Source organism: Alosa sapidissima, chromosome 3, assembly GCF_018492685.1.
Source record: "Alosa sapidissima isolate fAloSap1 chromosome 3, fAloSap1.pri, whole genome shotgun sequence".
NCBI lineage: Eukaryota > Metazoa > Chordata > Actinopteri > Clupeiformes > Clupeidae > Alosa > Alosa sapidissima.
Window position 1 is genome coordinate 24,220,921 of NC_055959.1, and position 23,325 is coordinate 24,244,245.

The window sequence follows — 23,325 nt, forward strand, 5'->3', positions numbered from 1 at the left end:
TGTATCCTCCATCTCCCCCTCCTTCTTCTCCTCCCTCCATTCCTCTCCCCCTCTAAGCTGGTCCCATTCTTGAGGACTTGCTGGTGAAACGGGAGAAATAAACAGACACCGAGCGCAGAGGAAAGGATACAGGGTGTGATAGTGTCTACAATTTAGGATATTCCTCCCTCCCCTCCCCCCCTCTGTCTCTCCATCTTCATTCCTAGCCTTTTCTTTAATGGATAGAAATTATCCTGGAACAGGATTCGGAGATTTGGGCGCTGGAACGGGATGGAGTTACGAGAGATCAGCAAAGGCAAGGTAGGCGGTTGTGCCCGTGCAAGTGGACTTTCATACACTGAATGCATAAACACGCTTTAGCTGGCTGCAACAATGCCATACCTATGGACGCATTGCAATCCATAATCACATAGCCTATTTCCTTCTTATGCAGTGATTACATTAATACGGTCCAGGTGTATCTATCAGCAGGCTATTGTCATTATCAGTGGAGGAGGAGGGGGTGTCCAGAAAATGCAAGGAATGCAATTGAGAGGCAATGCTTAATACGGAAGGTAGACTGAGACAGAAAAAGAGGGGGGAGAGGGGCGAAAAGAAGGGGGATGGGATGAAGGATATCGGAGCGAGCTAGCTGGCTAGCTTCCTAGCGTATTATCAAAAATGAAAAATCAAACGTTCATTGTGTTCACAGGGGAGCATGCAGGGCATTACGTCCACTGACTCCTGTGATGCAAATGTAGTTGTCTCAGCTCGCGCATGGGTTGCAATGTGAGTTGACAAGGCGGCATTGGGAGGCATGTAATCACAGAAATCAAATGCATTTTGACGATGCCAGGAGTGCTAGCTACTGTAGGCAGCTTGGCACTATGACCAAGGCTATGTGTCTGCAAAACGGAACGGCCTTAATTCGAGAAATGCACAATGGTGCAATACTACATATTTGAGCAATAATAGCAAGCCAGTTGAGTTAAAATTAGATCCAAATGCAGCTGATTATAACGGTAATTGTAATGTTTTTATTGATTACAAACGTTAATGTAAACAATGCAGCATCACATTAACACTTGCGCTATTTAGGGTAGTTTGACGTTTAAACATGTATAAAAGACTTTATTGCGTAAGACGTTAACATAGCACTAACGTTACTAAACCATGACAGTAATTCACTGGCGACTAATAACGAGACTGGAGTTCATTTCCCGAGTCACATTAATATTCGCACTGTGACATTATGATTTAGAACAGAAACGGTTGGAAATTATATGGATCTGTATTGATGCAGGGTGGTAGACAAGGCTTGACTACGCTAGTTGTCAAGCACGTTTCGTATTACAAGATTCAATTCTTAGCAAACCCACTCCAGGCATTTTGAAAGACATACCTATGCATAGAGGCTGGATAATGTTACATGCTCTCTCGGATAAGGGAATCGACTGTTGTTCTAGACGTGACTAGCTAACGTTATTTGATAGAATGTAACGTTACTATCAGGATAAGAGCATTAACATTACGTGGCAAAGAACTACACAGTCTATATAAGCGCAAACATATATTTGAAACAGATTGTCAGGTAAACTACATACAGAGCCCAGGTTGACAGACCAGTAGGATCTCTACAAACTCGCGTTAGTCGCGGTAATGTGATGAGAAGCTGCAGTGTTAGCTAGCTAGCTATTAAGCTAATTTAAGACATCAAGGAAGGAGCTTAGCGGGCTAATTTGTAACATACTGCTAGTTTATTGATATTTAAATAAATTGACAATTATTTTGTTTTCTAACTTATAAATTGGGAGCCTACTTTCTTGAACTGCAGCCCAGCTAGCTTGCGTTTCCATTTGCAAAACTCGAACCGTCTCTTTCTCAGTGATTCGCGGCCTGTGAATTTCAAAGGCTGCCCGGCTGCGTAGCTACGTAGCTAGTCGCCGTGACAACCAAATCAATCCTGGTTGTGCGTTCATGTATCCATCACCAATGGAGGGGGGACCTGGAGACGCGCGCTGTAGATTATTAGTGTTTGGTTGGCGGAACAAGATTTCGTCCTTCACTAAAGTGATGTAGCCGTCTCTGCAAAGACATAATAGGCCTTGCAGTAGTATTTCTCCTTCTATGCCTATTTTGCGAACCAGATGCCCCAATAAAAGCCTCACTTTCTTTTATTATAGGCTACTGAAATTAGTGAAAGGGTATTTAATGTTTCCAGCAACTGCCCAAAGTAACCTGCATTATGCATAGCTTACATAGGCCTATGAATGCCCCTTGATGATCAGCCATGCATTACCTATCTGTATAGCATATTTTGAGCAAATTATGATAGTATACTGCACTGAGCATTTTCCCAGGGTTTCTGACAATATATCCAACAAAAATGAAGTGGTAAGGTGTTCAAACATCAGTAGCTCACTGTACAGATGCATGTTAATTTTAAATCAACCACCTCTGCTTGTTGATTAAACTTTGTCTCTCAGGTCTGTTTTTTAGGATTGTTGCTAATTATGAAATGTGTAGCCTATCCTATAATTATCTGAGTCAAATGCACACTGTGTATCCTCAATTCTAGGAAATGTAGGAATGTATATCTATTTTAAAAGAAATGTTCATAGATTACATGACTTTGCCCTAAATTACTACAAGATGCTAAATGGACAGCACATTTGAGATTAATCAATCAACCAGCCAATGTTGTAAATGGCTGTATTAAATGATGGGTCTATGTTCAGGCGTTCTTGTTGTCTAATCTCTATCTCTATCTATGTTCAGGTGTTAAAATGTAAAACAGGCTAGTACTTTCTTTACTCTACAGCTATCTATTCTTTGTGACAATATTTTCATCCCAGCTGTATCAGCCTCTTGGGAGTTTTTTTTTCTTCCCTTTTTTTCCTAAATTGAGTTATGTGTAGAGTGTTCAGATGCTATGCTGCTGCTGTGAGTGTCTTTATGGTCATGATTCTCAACGGCATCAGTAGACCTAGCAGCCCTAGCTAGCATTGCTATCAAGTATAGAATTAGTGCCGTTGAAACCAGTGCTCTGTCTTGTTATAAACAGTGACAGCCACCATTAATGGTAGCTGTCATCCATGTCAATTGCACCCATATGGAAACCATGTAACATTCTTGTTCTGTTGAAATTATTCTTAAACCAGCAACAGAACTGTACACTCGGAAAGCAACTAATGCTGGTTCATTGCCCTAGTGTGTTTCTTACAAGTGTGTTGCAATAATGAGTTCACTGGCAATTCTGTAGGGTATCATGGCAGAGATATTATTCCTGGTAAAAACACAGTCCAATGTGAATTTGTGTAAGACACTGGAATTCGAATGAGCAGACAAAACATTGTTTGGCAGGCCATACAATATAATTGTATTACACCTAAGCTTCTCTAAAAGCTAAAATAAACCTTATGTTTACCATTTCCTCAAACTGCAAATACTGTAGATTTCTTCTCCAAAAGTAATATACATGATTGACTAATAGCACCATAAGTAAATTAACCTGCAGTCATTCATAATCAATAGGCTACTGCCACTAGCATGTCTACAGTACCTGAATAATCAACTAGAAGTTCTGGGGAGAAAAACATCATAATCATTGTGATCCCCATAATCATTATTCTGCAAGGCACTTATCGGCATCTCTCGGCTGGTGAGCAGCTCGGCACCATGTTTTAGCTATAGTAATTGTCATAATATTTTTTTTCTCATTACAGCATTTTACTGTTTTAGTGGAAAACAGTAATTGTTTGGCAGTACATGTTTGCATTCAGATTTTGCATTCTGTCAGATGGCACCCTCCATTCAAACAATGTGAAGGTCAGCTTGGTATCCAAACAGAAAATGGGGCTCAGAAAATGGGGTCTGTGGTTAAGATAACAATATTTGAGCTGCTTCAAAGGGTTATGTTGCTCAGGAGTTTCTATATTTATGGTGGCACCGATGGGTCCTGATGAATGGAGGCTTCTGGCTGCCCATAAAAAGCATGTACTTGTTAGGGGGCTCTATGTGGAATTAGCTCCGCCATCATTAGAGGTGGCTCCGTCCAGCAGATTTAATTGAGCTGACTAATTCATCTCTGATGTGCTCACTCTTGCTCCTTTTCACTGCTCGAGAACTACTGTCTACCAAATTGAATGAGAGAGAGAAAGAGATAAAGGGAGAGGGGGTTCGAATGCAGAGAGGAGGGGGTAAAGGAGTTGACAGAAAAATGGTAGGTGGGGCACATGATGAAGAAGGGCCAGGGGGCTGCAGTGAGGGGATAAGTGAGAGGTGAAGATGTAAGGAAGTACAGGCCCACATGCTGACAAGATGAACTGACCACTACCCAAATGCCCACCACAATTTTGTCTTGACAGCTGTTGTTGTCTTATCCTGAGTGGTCTTTACAGCTGGGATGGACCTATTTGCATGAAATTGCTCCACCTTTTGTGTGTGTGTGTGTGTGTGTTTGTCCATCTACTCTACACAGTTATTAGTGAGGGGATGGTTGAGACCAGGTGTTTTAAATAAAGGGGAAAGAAATAAACAGGAGATACTGAGATACAAGTCGATGAAGAAATCAAAAGTAGGAGGTGTAGGTGGAGTTTTACTTTCTTAGATTTCATTCGTAATTTAATCTTAACTCATTCTATCACTTTATGTAAAACGTCAATATTTTAGATAATGCATAGTTCAACTGGAACATTTCAGTCTGAATTGTATCTTTTGTTAATTTTGCTGTACACTCTGCCCTCTACGACATTGTTCTTACAAATAAATTTAGGAACCACCTGTATCCTATTGCATTGAATCGTAACATAATATATCACTCTGAAGTCAGAGAGACTCAAGGGCAATCAGTAGGCTTAAGAGTGAAGCCAATCCTTGAAAGCGTAAAACCTAATTACTTGTGTTTGGCAACTATCTCATCAAATTACATGGTTGGACTCATCATCTTTTTCATCAATCAAAATCGGAGTGGAAAATCACAGCATCTATTCACTGACTTGACTATGGTGTTGCTGTGGATAGCTACCACCATCTAGAAAGGGACACCTGTGTTTGTGTGTGTCTGTCTCAGTGTCTGTGTGTGTGTGTGTGTGTGTGTTTGTGTGCAATGTCTGTGGCCTCTTAAACTGGATTTTCCCGTGAGTGTGGTGTAGATTGACTGAGCTGCGGTCACAGCGGAGGCAGGGGAGTGTGGGAAGTGTTCTGTAATTGACTCTGAAGGCCAGAGCTGAGGATTCATCAATGAGAGCAGTGTTTCTCCGTCCAGTAGTCCTGCCCAGCTGCCATCGTCTCTGACCGACGCAGAAGAGGGGGTGCTGGCAATAGCCTGCCACCCCTGAAAGCAATAGTTGATTGACCAGTCACAGGATTGGCTTAAGTCCTTGAAATCTAACACAGTTTAGCTAGCTGCGGTATTGTGTTTGCACTTTACATTTATTTAGGCTTTTTGTCTGATTTACCGCATCTGTAATTTTCTCCGAGTACTCAGGAAGGAGGGGTGCAGTACAAACCTCCTTAGACATATGTAAATCAAACAGACTGCATCATTCCTTTTGTGTGCTGGGAGTGTCCTCACGTTGGTGCCGGGTAAGTGGGAAGCACACTTGCTTCACAGATTCCTCTGTTAGGTTTTAAAGGCATCCCGCAAACAGCTGGAACTTGCCGATGTGTTGGTGGAGATATCTCCCAACCCTCCCATCCCAGACAGGAACACAAATCACATCCTCTCTAGAACGGCAGAGACGGGTCCCGCTGTGTGCCAACTGTGATCTCATCTTGAGAATCCACATGCAGAGTGGTACTCGGCGCAGACGTAATGTTGGTCCCTGTCCGCGAGGCCATCAAAGATGAGAATTTCAACTTCCAAATGAGTTTGTGTATTTATGAATTATGAATTTCACTTGTGTGATTCAGAATGCATTAGGACAGATGACACATGTCCTTCTTGAGGGAAAGTGAGGATGTGGATACATAAAGACAGATTATGTTCGTAATCTACTAGTGAGGCAGGACAACAGGGGGAGGATGAGGGATCAGCAACCAGGAAGGGTTTAGCTGGGGATTTACTCTGATCCCTCTGGTTGAGGATAACAATATTGTTCATTTAAGGAGTAAATGAGAAAATAACAAACCTAACTGAAACTGATCCACTGGTTTTGTATAAACAGCAATAACAAACTGGGGAAAAAAAAGAAAATAGCTAGCAAGAGTGGAATGTCTGCCATAGAGGTCTTTGTTTTTTTACTCATATCTTTGCCATGAGTCCTTGTTGGGTGCTGATGTTCTTCTGTCTTACCAAGGACACTCCTAACTCCTAACACATAATTCACTGTAAATCACCTGATTAGCTGTAAATTTACCTAATCAAAATGGGAAGAAATGAAGAATTGCTGAACTGTAGGACCACTACACAGCACCTACCCTCTCTCTCTCTCTCTTCTGCAGTCTGGTGTATGGGAGCTCCAGGTCCTCTCATCCCGACACAGAGCTTCTCCATCGGCAAGCTTACGGCACACCCCACCCCCTGCAGGGCTATGCAACCAATCATCATCCGGGGAGCTCCGGACAGAGTGGATCCTGGGGGGCAGCAGGGAGGAGCTTGGGTAAGGATGGCTTATCGTCCCAGCACAGAGTCTTTGGCCAACTTAAAGTTTATCACTTCAATAAGAGAAAACAAACGGGATACTTCTGGTCCTTAGCCGAATACAGATACATAACACTGTTGCACTGGAGTAGATGTTTGTGTAAATATTGTTTGTAAATGTTGCTTTGTTTGTGTGTATAAATATATCTCTGAAGAGGCTCATCCCTTCTGCTCCCAGGTCTGTCAGGTCTGTTTGATGCTGGGCTGCATCACACCAGTCCCTCTGGTCCAGATGCATCCGTCATGAACCTAATATCTGCCCTGGAGTCCCGTGGTCCGCAGCCACCCCCCTCTGCCTCCTCCCTCCTCTCACAGTTCCGAACCCCTTCCTGGCAGACGGGTGAGTTCTGGGACCACTGAGTTATACAGCTGTTGTGTACAAGTCATATTTGATAGATGCTGTATTTTTATATCTGTCTGTACTATGTGTGTTTTTGTTTTGTTTTATCCATTTCTCTTTTGTCTCTTTTTGTTGGTGTAGCAATGCATACCACTGCCCCGGCTGAGCTCTTCATTTCTGGTGCCCTCCCTGGCTCCGGATCTTTCCCCTCCTCCTCAGCCCTGTCAGCCTATCAGCACCCTGCTTCGTTTTCAGGCCGCTCTTTCCCAGGTGTGACCTCATCGCTTTCACTCCAGGACACACCCACCTTCAGCCCCACCTCCAATGGCCTTCTGTCGCCCCACGATCCCCTTTTGCACATCAAAACGCCTTCTCAGTCCAGCCTAGGCTTCGATCGGCTGCTGTCCTCCCAGAGTGCAGCAGCCTACAGAGGGTCTCAAGATCCATCTGGAGGGCCCCCTCCACCTCCGCAGGCTCCCACCTCCTCGTCTGCACGGCACTTACCGCCACCCCAGTTCAACCTGCTCTCGTCTCAGTTACAGGACCAGTCCTCCCAGTTGTACAACAGCTCTGTTTTCTCCTCCGCGCCAGCTCCACCACAGCCACCACCCAGCCAAGAGAGGGCCTTGCCCAGGCAGGATAGTGTGATTAAACACTACCAGCGTCCCTCCCCTGCCCAGTCCCAGCTTCCCTCGTCCACCCCTCACCCCCTGCAGCATTACCTCAGCTGTGGAGCGGGAGGGTATCAGCAGCAGATGTCCCACCATCGACATGGAGGGATGTCCTGTAGCCCCCTGGGGGATCAGAGTCCGTCCTCAGACCCCAAACCGTCGCCGCGGTCGGATCAGGTGTACCGACCCATTATCCAGCCACCCTATACTTCCTCCAGTACCTCCTCAGCCTCCTCATCGGCTGGTTCGGGAGGAGCTGTGGGCAAAGGGAGCAAGAGCTCCAGCTCTAGCAGTGGTTACTCCTCCTCGGGCTCCTCTTCGTCCCGCACGCCCCATACGCCCCACACACCACCCTCTGCTTCCTCCACTTCCTCCTCCTCATCCGCGTCCTCTTCAAATTCCAACCCCAACCCATCCTCCAGTTCCTCGTCTGCACCCTCTAGACAACAGCCCCCGCCTCAGTCAGCCCCTCCACCTCCTCCTCCACCACCCCCTCCGCCGGTCTCCTCTACCACACAACAGCAGGCACCTCCCAAGCCTTGCCTCTCTGCCTATGGCTCTCCTGTTGCCCCAGTCAAACCCTCTGCTGGTTTACCAGGTCAGACACCACCTCAGCAGCAGTCACAGTCTTACTCTCCAAGCCACCCACAAGCCTCCCACCTCCCCCAGCCATATGGGGGTTTCAGCTCTCCCCAGGCCCAGGACCTGAGCTCTAGCACTGTTGGTGGCGGGAAAGGTTATGGTAGCTTAGGGGCCACCGGGAGATCCTTCTCAGCTGAGGTGGTGTATGGTTCAGAATCCGGATATGGTTCTCTGCCCCCGTCACTTGGAGGAGCAGGAAGCCCGTCACTGAGCTTTGGTGGTCCGGGACATTCCCCTGCACTTCTGGGTTCAGGCAGTGGGGCAGGCTCTGCAGGGAGTGCCACTGGGTCAGTGGGAGGTAATTCTGGAGGTGGGGGCAGTGGCTCGAGTGGAGGCAGTGTTGGGAGTGGAGGTGGGGGAAGCTCATATCATCTTCCGGATTCCAGCCCATCGCCCTCCAATGGGTCTGGCATAATACGTCCAGGGATGCACTCTCCGGCACCCACACGTCCAGCCCAGTCCCCTGGGGGAGCTGGAAGTAGCAAATATCTTTCGTCTGTCCTCTCCCCTCCATTCCTGTCCTCTCCCCAGGGCTACCCAGACACACGAGGTCCCCAACCCCAACCACCCCAATCGTATCACCCCACCCCTCCAAAACCTAAGCCTGACACCGACATTCTGGGGGTAGAGCGACCCCAGGAAGAGGAAGAGGAGGATGATGATGACTTTTTAATTCAGCACTTGTTACATGCACAGAGCCCCACGCCCCACTCTTCCCAGCACCATGGCCAGCCGCCCCAGGTTTCTGCACAGCAGCAGCCACAGCAGGCCCCCCAGTCCAGAGATGGAGGCAAAGGTCTCTCAGCCTATGACTTAAATAAGGCCTCAGAGGAGCGGTACCATCTCCAAAGTGTGATCCGCACCAACAGTGCAACTAACAGCACAGCTCCTGGGTCCTCAGGGACCGGTGTAGCAGGAGGTCTGGAGAGTCTGGAAATGACACTGAAGAAGCAGCAGCAGCATCAACAGCAACAGCATCAGCATCAACAGCAGCAGCACCATCACCACCAACAGGTCAAGAGTGACAGAGTGCTGCAAGGAGCAGGGGCTGGCGGGGGTCGGGGAAATGCTGACTCCCTCCCACACCCTCATCCCCACGTGCCTCACCCTCATCCACACGACTCCCTGGGCTCTGTGGTCCACTATAGTCGGGGTGACCCTTACTCCCATCTTCCGCACCAGCACAGCCAGCATGCCCACCACACGTCCCACACACAGCACCCTCAGCATGCCCAGCACTCTCACCCGCACTCGCTCTCACAGACCCACATAGAGCTGAAGAAGCCCCCTGACCCAACGGAAATACCCTATCTGCGGAAAACCCCAGACTTGCAGCACCAATCCCAGTCCAATCTCTCCCTGATGGACTCTCCCCCTGACCAATCTCAGCAGTCTCAGCCGGCCCATCTTCTGCAGTCCGTTCTCTCTCACACCACTCGGAACAAAATGGAGGCCCAGCAGACCTCCCAGCAGCAACAGCAGCACTCAATGAGCCAACAGGCCATGATGGGACCAACAGGAGGTTCAGGAGCTGGAAGTGTTGGGGGAGTGGACACTCAGTCTCAGACCTCTCAGCTGCAGCTCCAACTTCAGTCCCAGGCATTAGAGTCCCACTATGGGCGTGGAAGTCAACGAGACCAGAGCCAAGCAAGTCAGAACTCGGTTTCATCTCTGGATATGCTGGAGCGTTCCCTCTCCAGAACCAACAGCCGAGAAGGGGCTGGCACCGACAGAGGTGGTCATGGAAGCATGGGAGGAGGAGATGGGGGGAGTGGTGATCATCACAGACAGCAACAGCACAGGATGCCTCCACATCACCAGTCCCATCACCCCCAGCAAACAGCATCGGACCTGCATGATTTCCTGTCTGAGCCGGACCTGGGCTTATCAGCTCCTTCCCACATGCACCACATGGGCCCCCATCACCCCCATCAACATAGCCACCTGTCTCAACAGACACACCCCCACCACTCAGCCCACCAACACCCCCACCATATGCAGCCCCCCTCAAGAGCCCCCCAGCCACAGACTCAAGCCCAGTCAAGGGATCCTGAGCCTCAGCTCTCCCAAAGTCAGCTGGACCAGCTCAAGGAGCACCAGTTTAACACCACAAGCCCAGTGGCTAAAACTTCTCAGAGTCAGAACCAGCAGCAACAACCGAGGTTCATGCCTTTGACGTCCATAAGCTTCCCAGATTCCTTGCTCCAAGATGAGGACCGGTCATTTTTCCCTGGTATGGAAGATATGTTTTGTTCAGAAGATTATAAGTCTAGTTGTGCAGGACCAGGAGGTGGAACAACTGTGCCAGGGGGACATGATGGAATGTCTGAAGGACGTGGCACAGGACAGGATGGTATGGATCCTGTCAAAGCAGGTGTAGATGGCAGTGGTTATGATATGATGAGTCACCATGGAGACCAAGGGTATGAGCAATACTGTCATAGCCTCTCAGAATCTGGAAATAGCACCATGCATCTGGACCTGGATTCTTTGAAGACCGATGAGCTTCCATCCACTGTCAACACTGAGCAACTAGGTCTGATTCAGTCCCAGACGCCTGGGATGGGTTTGGGAGGAACTGGCCCAGGAGATGGTTCTGGAAACAAGATGATGGGTGGCCCTGGAGTTGGAGGAGGCTCTGGAACTGGGGGACTGACATCTCCAATCTTCTGCTCCTCTCGGCCCAAGAAGCTCCTCAAAACCAGCTCCTTCCATCTCCTGAAGCAGCGCAGAGACCCTAACTCACAGCCCCAGGTCAAGAAGAATTACGCCCAGGAGTATGAGTTTGAGGATGATGAGGACAAAGCCAATGTACCTGCTGACATCCGCCTGAACAGCCGTCGCCTTCCAGATCTACTTCCTGACTTGGTGTCTAGCTGCCGAAAGTCTGGTGCTGGCTCCAGCATGGACACCCTGAGTCCACTGATGGGTGACCTGGACTTTTGCCAGTCATCTGGATACTCCTCTCTAGGGCCACCTCCTCAGCTCTTGCCACGGGAAGGCCCCAAAAAGCGAGGGAGGAAGCCAACTAAACCCAAACGTGAGGGACCACCACGGCCAAGGGGCCGACCTCGAATTCGTCCTCTCCCAGAACCTCCATACTTCAAAGGCATAATGGGACCTGCAGGGGGTGAGACCAGAGGAAGGGGGCGTGGACGAGGTAGGGGTCGGGGCAAAAGGGAGGATCCGATGCTGGAGATGCATAGAGACTTGAACAAAGGGCAGAACCTCCACCTGCAACAACAACAGCAGCAGCAGCAGCATCACCACCCCCACCACCAACCCCAACATCTCCAGCACCCACAGCAACAGCACATGGTACAGATGCAGCACCACCCGCAACAACCGCAGCACCACCACCCCCAACAGCAGCACTTGCATCAGCAGCAACATCAGCAGCCACACCCTCAGCAGCACTTACATCCCCAGCAGCAGCACCATGTACAACAGCAGCACCAGGCCCAGCAACAGCCCCAACAACAACAACAACAACAACACCAGGAGCCCATCAGGCCCATCAAGGTGAGTCATCGAATGGAAACTCAGACACTGATGAATTTTAAATTGACTGCTTTATCTGTGCTGTGTTTATCATTCAATGTCCCTGTGACTTACTGCCCATTTACTTTTGCCCATTTCCTGTGACTTTTACAGATCAAGCTGCCCATTCCCTCTATGCCCTCTTCGGATGCTTTACTGAGGACGGACTCTATGTCCAGCTCTGACCAGGTTCTGTCGGATGGATCGCTGGGCTCAGCCCCCTCCCTCGGACTGAGTCCTGGAGGTGGGCTGGACATAAACAGAGCCCAGGAAAAGATGAAGCACAAAGTCCCAGAGGTGAGGAATTGTAGAGTCCTAGAGGACAGATGAACAATTAGGTGAAAGCTAGAAGCCAAGTGCTAAAGCGTTAGGAATACTTACTGGGTCAGAAAACACGGCTAGCACACTTGTTGTTGCGATTTTTGTAATTGATAAGTAATGCACATAACTGTATTGTGTAGGATGTATTCAGTGTTTTAGAGGGTTCTCTGATCATCTGATCTGATCTGATCATAAGACCACTTTGCAGTGTTTTGTCTACTAACTGCTAGCTACACTGATCCCATACAAATGTAAAGACCTGTGGATCAACAGCTTTTCAACCATAACCATAAAGATTAGAAGGCTCTTTTGTATGCGCCAGTGCGTTTCAGATACAGCATGAAAGACCTGCTGTGAAGGTTACTTGCCTGAAGATTCTGAATAATTAAGTAGTATCAATTAGATATTGTCTGAATTACAGCATGATGTATTTTGAACATGAGGGGGAGGAAAAGGTATTTAATTGTGATTTCCTCTTAAGACCAGTGATATTTCTAGCTTTCTTTCCAGGTTTTCTAGGTTACTTTGTCCATCAGAATGTATGACCTTTAGATAAATAGTATAGATTTGTAGGCAGCAGTGGATCTTTCCAAATGAACAATAGGAACCAATAGCACAGAGGCTTATACAAAATCAACAGAGACTATAGAACACAAGACTATAGAACACATTGGTGGTAAACTGAGGTAAAATGGTGACTTGTTACCACAGCAACAGGTAGCCTGTAGAAAGCATTTAGTGAAATGCCCAGAAAAACAGTGATGATTTGTGGTTCTTGGTTCTCTCTCATAGATGGCCTGGGAGAGAGACATGGATGAGCAGATGACCCCAGAGGCATGGGCAGCTATGCAGAAACTCTCTAGCTCGGTGAGAACGCACACACACGCACACACACACACACACATCTCTGTGCATCATTATTAATTTAGGCTCTCACATCCCTCCTTAAAGAGGGAGGGAGGCAAGCCAGCAGAGGGGTGTGGAAAAATGTCTCATGACAAATCATTATTAATTTATAATTAAGTGGATCAACAAAGTAGCATCAGATATAACCCCCAAATACACAGATGATCCATTTTCATTTGTGAATTTGTACATGTATGTGGGCTTGTGTTAGTACATGCCCCTTTGTGAAAGGGTGCTCCCGCTAGAGGGCATTGTGCAGACCTGCACTCAGATGATTGACAAACCACTGTAATGGCTCTGTCCTTAAAAATGCAATAAAAAGGGAGAGAAAGAGCTGGCTGTTGCTAGGGTAGCAGTTGCCAAGGTTACACAATCATAGCAACCACCCTCAAGCGCCTCTGCTGTTCGATAAGGTGAACTATCTTTACAGACGTACATAAATGAGTTAATGTAGTGCCGAGAATTAAGTACTGCAAAATAAAAAAATGAGAGTAGAATGGTCATGTGAGAATTATATTTTACAGACACATTCTCTGTGTATATTGAATCAAGCACAGTTTTCTGTCAGTGAAGTTAAATCCTTCTTTCATGCTGTTCTGTGATTCTGTTGTTTATGTTGTAAATATGTTGTATTTGCTGTCCTTCCCATTCACTGATTTCTTCTTCATTTGTTTTTTTCCCCCATTTGTTTGCTATTTGTCATGGTTCCTCATCAGACGGAGGACAAGAACCAAGAGCTGAAGTCTGGCTTCATGGCGTCCTTCCTGGACTTCTTAAAGACTGGCAAGAAGCAACCTACTCCTGGCGTAGACCCTGTGGATCCTGTGTCTGTAAAAGGGGGTATTCGGCCTCTGTCTCCTTCCCCACCACCTCCTCCCCCGCCTCCGCCTGCTCCCTCGTTCGGAGAGGGTGAAGGGGAGGGGTCCCTCGGTCTGAGCAGCTGCCCGAGCCCTTGCAAGCGACTGGACGAGGAGCTGAAGAGGAACCTGGAGACGTTGCCGTCCTTCTCCTCCGACGAGGAGGACTCAGTCAGCAAAAATCAGGACCTGCAGAAGAGCATCTCCTCGGCCATATCCGCGCTTTACGACACGCCGCACAGTCTGGTGGCCGCACCACCGCCTCCTACGCCCTCCCCGCCAACCCCACATGTGGAACAGACCCCCTCGCCCATTAACACACCACCCCCTATTCAGGTCGAGCCTGAGCCTGTCACTCAAACACCTGTTCAACCAATGGAAGACGAGGAGGACAAGGAAGAAGAGACACCACCCGCACTGGTAGCCAATGGGCAAAGCCCACAACCTCAACCTCCCACCCCAGAGCAGACTGAGGAGCAGCAACAAACAGAGATGGTGGAGCCAAGACTGGAAGAGGAGGAGGAGGAAGAGGAGGTGGAGGAGGAGGAGGAGGAGGAGCAGGATCAAGAGCAAGAGGAAGAGGAGGTGGAGGAGCAAGAACAGGAGAAGACCAGAGAAGAGGAGAGAGTTGAGCAAAGAGAGGCAGAGGAAAAGGAGATGGATGAGCCGGAGTATGAGATGCTGGGGCGTCCTAGAGTTGAAGGTAGGTGAAAGCTGGGTTCCACTATTAGCGGTAGCTGTGGTATAGTATGTTGTCTTTGGAAATTTGCATTTTGTTATAATTCCTCAGAACAGCTACATTGTACTGTATGAAAGATAGTGTCAATTGAAATATCACCACACTAATGTGATTTCCCCTCCCATTCTCCCTCACAGATTCTCCGTCTGCGCCAGCTTCCGCTCACGCCCAGCCCTCACCCCCCTCTCTCTCCCCCTCGCCCCCCACATCCTCCTCTCCCTCCCCACTTCCTCCTCCTCCACTTTCCCTCCCCTCTCCTCTACCGTTAGAAGAGGAGGAGGAGGAGGAGGTTCCCCAGCCTCAGCATCTTGAGGAGGAGGAAGTGCAGCAGGCCCCATCTCACAGTTCGTCACCTCCCGCCCTTCCCTGCCCTTCACCCCTCGGCCCAGCCTCCTCCCCCTCCCCTTCCTCCTCCCCGAACGCTGTTAACGAGGAGGAGCTCAGCCCGGAGCCTCAGACCCCGCCGACCCCTGAGGACGTGTCCATGCGCAAGATCACCTCGCTGCACCTGGCCAAGAAGCAGGCCGACGTGGCCATCGTGGGCGAAAGCGAGGAAGACGACAGCGAGAGCGGAGGGGAGGGCATCTTCAGGGAACGAGACGAGTTTGTGGTGCGGACCGAGGACATTCGGACTCTGAAGGTATCCCAAATCATTTGTGCAAGATTTGGAATCGAGTTAAGTCATGTAGATATTCAGCAATATCTTGTAGATTGTAGGTCTTTGACCTCTTTGGTGTCATGATGTAGCGTCATAAGGAGGTCCTGGACACTACACAGACTCTAATACAGTTATATGTCATGTATGTGGGCATAGTCCAGCAGCAGTAGAGTCATCAATTGGCTATCAGGTGGCCTGGGTTTGATTCCAGAATCCACAGTTGCCAGTCTAAGTAATTTTGGGTAAAGACGTTTGCTAAATGTCAGTCACCTTTACATGACCTGAGCTGAGTGTTTGCGCCCTTACCCACAGCTGGCCCTGCAGACAGGCCGAGAGCCTCCCCCCATCTGGAGGGTGCAGAAGGCCCTGCTACAGAAGTTCGCCCCCGAGATCAAAGACGGGCAGCGGCAATTCTGTGCCACCAGTAACGTGAGTCTCGCAGGCCATCCCTCAAGAAGCAAATCGATTCATAAATGAGTGCATGATTGAAAGAATGAATCTTAGGATGATCTCTCTTTTTCTTTCTTCTTCTATGCACAGTACCTTGGATATTTCGGTGATGCTAAGATTCGCTACCAGCGTCTGTATGTGAAGTTTCTAGAAAATGTCAATAAAAAGGATTATGTGCGTGTGTGTTCACGGAAACCCTGGCATCGCCCTGGACTCATACTACGGTATGTCACTGCACTTGAACACATACTGTACTGTATGTGGATGGCATGCTCAGCCCTCAAACACTACCTCATGTTAATGGATGTGTCATTTCCATGGGACATTATTGTCAACCTGCAGACATAGGCTGAAATAGCACTCCAGCTTTTCTAATCATGGCACAGTGAAAAGTGCTAGGATGATAACACTATTAGTCAAATTAATGAGGTGATAATTACAACTTTTCCTCCTCTGTCATTTCCTTTCCAGCCGCCAGTCACTTCCAAAGGTGCCACCTGTTACCCGTAGCCAAACTCCTCCCAGAGTGGAGAGAGATGAGAGAGAGAAGGAGAGGCAGCGAGAGAGGGAGCAGAGAGAACAGAGGGAGAGAGAGAGGGAGAAAGAGAAGCAGCAGCAGCAAGTGAGGGAGAGGGAGAAGGAGAAACAACAGGAGAGGGAGAGAGAGAAGGAGAAACAACAAGAAAAGGAAAGAGAGAAAGAAAAAGAGAAACAGCAGGAGAGGGAGAGAGAGAGAGAAAAGGAGAAACAACAAGATAAGGGGAGGGAAAGAGACAGGGAGAAAGAAAAACAGCAGGAGAGAGAGAGGGAGAAGGATAAACAGAAAGAACGGGAGAGAGAGCAAAGGGAGCTGAAGGAGAAGAAAGAAAGGGAACAAAAAGAAAGGGAGAAAAGGGAGAGAGAGCAAAAAGAAAAGGAGAGAAGAGAAAAGGAACAAAAAGAGAGAGAACAGCGCGAGAAAGAGCGGAGAGAGAAAGAGAAGGAGAGGGAGCGGGAACAGAGGGAGAGGAGAGAAAGGGAGAGAGAGAAGGAGAGGGAACAGAGGGAAAGAGAGAAGAGAGATAAAGAGAAAGAGAGAGACAGGGAACAACGAGAAAGGGAGCTAAAGGAAAAAGAGAAGGAGAGGGAGCGAGAGAGGAGGGAAAAGGAGAAACAGCAAGAGAGGGAGAAGGTGAAGGAGAAAGAGAAGAAGCCTCAGACAGCACCACAGGATAAGGTGGAGAAGAGGGGTGTGGTGGTGGAAAGAGGACGAGGCAGGGAGGAGAAGAGAGGAGGAGGAGAGAAGAAGGTGGAGCGGCCCCCAAGGGTGCGGCCAGTGAAGGTGAAGGCAGAGCCTCCGCCCAAGAAGAGGAAGAAGTGGCTGAAGGAGGTGGCGTCATCCTCCGACTCCGACTCCTCCCCCGAGCCACACAGCGAAGATGAAGGTCAGTGGGAGGGAGGGAGAGAGGGCTGCTGTGTGTGTGTGTGCGGGTAGGTGTTTGTGTGTGTGTGTGTGTGTGTATGTACAAAGTGGTTTTGTGTTTCTATGTCTGTGTAATATGGCTTTGTATGTAAGTGTGCGTGTGTGCGTGCAAAGTGTTTTTTTATGGTCTGTGTGTGTGCGAGTGTGCATGGTTGCGTTTTAAGAGACAGGGGAAAGTGTCTGTGTGTGTGTGTTTGTGTGTCTGTTTGTTTCAGAGACGGAGAGAGGAGAGATGCTGTGTGTGTGTGTGTGTGTGTGTGTGTGAGGAAGACAGAGGAGACAGTGGGTGCGTTTGGGTGTTTGGGTGACCTACATTACGAAAGGATATTAATCTTAGTGTGAAGAATATCTAGGAACTGTGCATTATGTGAATATGGTATGTAACGTGTGTGTGTGTGTGTGTGTGTGTGTTAACAGCTGTAGTGGTCCGCGGGATGAACAACCGTGCCATGCGGGAGATATTCCGCAGCTACGTGGAGATGCTGGTCAGCACCGCGCTGGACCCTGATATGATCCAAGCTCTGGAGGACACCAATGGTAATCAGAGAGAGAGAGAAAACCTGCCTCTGTGTTAACAGACACATACATGTTCCTGTGCACAGATGTGTGTGTATGTATGTATATGTACTGTATGTGTGTACATGTATATATGTGTACACAGACCTACACACGCACGAACACACACACACACACACACACACACACACACACACACACACACACACACAAACACTCAAATGCTATTATTTATTCTATGTTCACCAATGGTAATCAGAGAGAGACTAGGAGAGAAACATGGGGCTAGGGGGGAAATCACAGCACATTGGAAGTGATAGACTTATTATGTGAGTTACAGAATGAGACGTGATGATCCAGTGCCAGTGGTAATGATGTGAAGAGAACTGGACGAGAGGGATGAATAGGGAAGGAGAGAGAGGGATGATGGGACTGGAATGAGAGACCTGATAGGGAGATAATGAGAAAAGGAGAAGTAAAAGAGATGAAAAACCTGACCTCCGTCACCTTCCACTCCCTTAGATGAGCTGTATCTCCCGCCCATGCGCAAGATTGACGGCATCCTCAATGAGCAGAAGAGGAGACTGCTGAGGAGAGGCAACATGAGCTCCCAACACCAGGTACACAATCTGTCTCTTACTACCTTCTCACTCTGCCGACAAGTCTCAAGTGTCTGTCTCTCTGAATTGTTACTAAAAGCATTCTTTAGACCCAAGCCATATTAAAATCAGACTCCAGTAAAATGGTGCCACCACGGTAGGAATAAAACTGTATGACTCATACATACTGTACAGCAGTGAGGATGCATTGACGCTGTACCATGCTGAAGTGGTCTCTGTGCCAATAGTGTGGGATGAAGCTCCCAGGTTTTGTGAATTAGCTGATTTAAGCAACTGTGGGAAATCAGCAGAATTTTACTATGCCTGTTTCAAGGAGAACAGTTTCATCTTGTGTGTGTGTGTGTGTTGTATGGGAATGGGTGTGTCTATGTGTATGTGACTAATCTCTCTGTGGCTTGCACTCTCTTTCTTTCTCTGTATTTTTGTGGAGCAGGAGGCTCTACACATGTTCCCCCAGATGACCGCTGATCCGCTGGACTCCGGAGCTGTGCGTGTGCACTTGGCTGGCGAGGGTTACAACCGTAAAACCCTCAACCGTGTCAAGAGGAGCTTTCCCAAGCAACAGGCAAGTCCACTCATTGCCTGTCAGAGTGACAGATTGTCTCAGACCCACTGTCTCAAATTTGGTGCCAGACATCCCAAGGTCACAGGCTCACTCAGAGCTGAATTAGTTCTGATATGTGTCCCTCCCTTCTCTGTGAGGCAATTGCAGTTCACATTGTATGTCAGTGGTGTTTGGGACATTGTTTTTGTTTATTTATTTGTTTATTTGTTTATTTTTCTGTGGGTTCATATTGATTAGGCAGCATCCCCCTCAGAGGGAATCACCATTCACAAGGCACTCCTTGAATTAAAATGCTTTTATCTTACTGACATGTCCTAATCGGAAAATAAAAGAAATGCCCATACATAGTGACTTATGACTTCTTTAGGGCATGATACTTGAGTGTATTGAGGAAGGTATACCGACTTAAACAACATTTAATATTAAGACTTTTAAGTTCGGAGCATGACTATAACCTACATGTCATACTGTATGTTAAAGGTGTTTGGAATAATGCTTTTATTTATTTATTTATTTTTCTGTTACATATAAAATAGACAGCTCAGATATTTCTCACTAAATTCTTTGCTAATACCCAAACACCCTGTTTTGGAACATCTCTCTGCTTTTCATTGACACTGTGCAGGGACATTGAACTGTAATTAAAGGAAAGCTATATCAGGCAATAATGCAAATGAATTATTAATGGAGGCAACCTCAGGCAGCATTAGCAAAACTGTTTGCGCTTTGCATCAAGCTGCAACAAGGAATTGGAATCAGCCCGGATTGTGGGAGTTCTTAGGGAGTTCCCCTCATAAGAGCCGCACTGCCCCATAGGGTAATTTTCCACTAAAAAGTGTCTACCATTTCCCAGCAGAACTAGAAAGACACCAAGATAACACTTGCATAAATCAATGCCGTATCAAGATAATGGAATGAGGGGGGATACTGTGGTGCAAGTGGCTGCAGCGTGCAAAGCATGTTCAGGTCCAAGTGCCCGTGGGAACCCAGGTTAGAATCCAACCTGCGGTTATTTCCCATGTAATGAAGGACTGGCTCATGAATTGGTTTTCCCCAGTTAACCCTCTGCTTCCTCTCCTCCAGGACCTGAAGCTGTCCACAGAGGCCTGCAGGATGTACAGTCTCTACCACTCTCTCCATCATTACAAATATCACACCTTCCTGCACTGCAAGAAAGAGGTGAGAAGCTTTATTCATCTAAATGCTTAAAGCCTTCTTTTCTAAATCATGCTTTTCATCCACCCCTCTCTCTTCCCATTGTTCATTAACCTTTGTCCTTTCTCTGACCTTCCCTCAGACGGACAGCATAGAGCAGGCAGCGGAGGACCCCGGACAAGAGGAAGTGGTTCAGCAGTGCATGGCCAATCAGGGCTGGCTGGAGACGCTCTTCAACTCCTTTCTGGACCTATTGACCCTCAGCACCAAAGCATAAGGGGTAGAGCTTTGAGAAAGACTGGACCATTACACAGCCTCAGGGGAGGTCTGGATTAGCCCACTCCTCTCCAGTGGGGTCCAAGCTGTTGGATTTCCTGAAGAGATTAGAATTTGACGTGAAAAGATTTTTTTGTGAAGTTTTTTTGTTTTGTTTTGTTACAAATACTGCTGACATTTTCACCAGTGGATGAGGCGGTACGGAGAGACAGAAAAGGGGAAGAATTGGAAGAACAAAAAAGTGAATGTGAGGAACACCTGCAGAAAACTAGAGGAAAACCATGGAGGCGTTCTGTGCTTCAGGAGAGCCGGAATCTGACAGCTGTGTTCTGCGCGAAACATATCCTCTTAAATATATAAATATGTATTATCAACAATTATGATTTGTATTATTTATACTTGGACATTTTTATCAAGTATTCCCTCAAGTCGAGGCAATTTACTGTTATTATTTTAAATAATGATGATATTTTAATGGGGTGCTCATGAAATGGCTCACCCATAATTCCCTGTTCCTTCTGTGCCCAAGGCTCAGTGATTAAAAACTAAAATTCTTGGGGCAGGGCATGCAGAAGGGGGCGTGGCTTAAACAGAGTGTCTGATGTCATTTTTTATGTCTCCATTCTGAAGAAAAGTGGAAGGAGAAATGTATTTAAGCTAAACAATGTGTTCTTTCTGTTCTTTAAAAGACTATGAGAGAAGCAAAAAAAGTGTTACTTGTTTGTTTTCTGAGAGAAACCGCATTGGTTCTGGGGAAGCTGTAACAGTTCTTCTATTTGTTTTATTTTGTTTTTTCAAAGTGTACAAAACGTCTGTGTTCAGTGTTTGTTTTTTATCTGTTGGTTGTTATGATGCTAATATTAAGGATTATTATTTGAAGCTTTACCTCTCGGTTTGATCTGTGTGTGTAAATATTGTACAGTTGCTCACTGGAGCCTCTATCTCCCTGTCCGTATTCTGTAAATGGGTCTCTACGTCTTTGAAAGAAGCCAATAAAAACATTCAAATGATGGAAATGACAGGGGAAAGTGACACATTGCATGAGACTATTTTTTATTATTTGAATTGTGTAAATAATACACTGAAATATAGCAGCAGTAGGCCTATCATAAAACCACATCTTCATAGCAAAGTGGGAAAGTGAATGTGGATGGAGAAATAATCAGAGAAAGAGAAAATTATCTGAAGGTGTAAAAAGGTGTACAATTTTCCTTTGTTTAAAGATGGCATTGAGATGATGGCATGGAGTTATGGCCTCTATGTCAACAAATAAGGATTACAGGTATCCAGTCTCTAATTAAGAAATCACAAAAACACAGATGCATTTTGTTTTTAAGCTGATATTTTTTTTTTTATTTGACAAAATGCCAGAAAGGCCTGCTGCAGCATTAGACCGAAATCCCTTTGCAGAAGTATAGAAATCCTCCAATCTGAGGAATTTGCTGAACAACATGTCTTGTTGCCATGGTGATGTTGCCATGGTGATGAAGCGGGCTGCGTAGTAGAGTATTTGTACGTCTCTGGTGATGGCTGTCCCTCTTTGTCTCTGCTCTCCTCTCCTAGTGTGGGGGGTTGGCGGGGGGTTGCCTTACCGACTGCAGCCCAGAACCCATTGAAAGATAAGCTGTAGCCTAGTGTTTTGGGTGTGGGACAGGATGTACAGACAACTGCTTAACGTGTTATAAAGATAGATCATTTATAATGACAACGTGACACTGGACACCATTCACATATTCTCATTTGTGTAACAGCTAGTCTTTTGCTCTATTTCCCATCTCTGAAGGTTATGTATTCTTCTGTGTTCTTCTCTGTATTCTTGCTGGGTCAGGCATGTGCATTTTCTATTCTGTTTACAATTCTTTTCTCTTGTCATTCATGACGCCCCCCACCCCCCTCCATATTCCCTGTATTTCTATTGGTCTGTCAGTCTTTCTGTCCTCCTCTGACTTAAGCACCTCCTGGCTGCAGCTCCTTGTTTTTCCACAGAGTGGCGCCGAAGCACCCTCTGGTGTTGCTCTTTTGGGCTGGACCCAACTGTTGCTATTCTAATCACCATTCTGAATTCTGCACTGCACTGCACTGCACTGCAAAACTATGGAACCCTCCTAAATCATGGCCATTTCTTATGATGTGTCAAATTCTTCTTCCAGATACCTTTTCAAATGATTTTCTTTATGATTGTAGCAAATATTGTTGCAGCACCCGGTCATGTGCAGAAAGTATATGAGGAACAGAGGAAGAAAGAGAGAGAAAGAGAGAGAGAGAACTGGAACCTTCTCTCTGAAACACTGGTCTGCTTAATCATCAAGGTCTAGGTCTCACCTCACATTGTAAACGTCATCACGAGTAGGCCTATACCTATACATGACTCTTTCATTCAGTCACTAGACCTAATCTTATGTGCACTTTTTTAGATGGTCAGAAGATACATAAATCTTCTTAACTGGCCTACTCACTCCACTTGAATAACATCTTGATCATATCAAAAGAGTGGTCTTTCTTCCCAAGTGAACACAGTAATGTGTTCCCCCCCACTCCCCACCCCTTCTCTCTACACTCTTACACTTATTATGACCGCTGCTAGTGTGAAACTTGGTGGGCATGTAGCCCCACTAGACTTTATTTTTGGTCGTTTTGGTTCGTTTGGGAACCTTCGTTTGGGTAGCCTACTACTGAGGCAGCCCCCATGCACTCCGAATTTCATCCAGGGGTGCATAAAATAAATGGTGGTAAACCGGTGGTACATGAGCATCCACTAGGGGGTAGGCCTACGCAAGATGAAAAAAGGCAAAGTCGGAAAGGTGTTTAAAATGATTTTTTTTTTTAAATCTTAAGCCTATGTTCTCTTTGTTCTTTGTGTTTCATAATGTTGTTCTCCACACTGTTTTTTTACTGTAAGAGCTCATAGACCAGTTGCACATTTTGATTTTGTTATTTGTTATCATGTAGGGCGGCTAAATTAAACATGATGCCTGGAATGCATCA

At 46.9% G+C, this 23,325-nt stretch overlaps 1 protein-coding gene across 1 annotated transcript; it reads left to right on the forward strand.

Moving 5' to 3' along the window:
- The first annotated feature begins 46 nt into the window (after positions 1–46).
- On the forward strand, positions 47–21,372 carry prr12b (proline rich 12b). The gene is made up of 16 exons (XM_042087071.1): positions 47–300; positions 6,424–6,581; positions 6,801–6,962; positions 7,104–11,797; positions 11,930–12,112; positions 12,929–13,003; positions 13,759–14,602; positions 14,776–15,278; positions 15,609–15,725; positions 15,837–15,970; positions 16,218–17,170; positions 17,626–17,745; positions 18,247–18,344; positions 18,778–18,909; positions 19,993–20,088; positions 20,207–21,372. Exons 1-16 carry the CDS (start codon positions 218–220, stop codon positions 20,339–20,341), a joined length of 8,487 nt encoding a protein of 2,828 aa, XP_041943005.1. The 5' UTR covers positions 47–217; the 3' UTR covers positions 20,342–21,372.
- Positions 21,373–23,325: the final 1,953 nt, after the last annotated feature.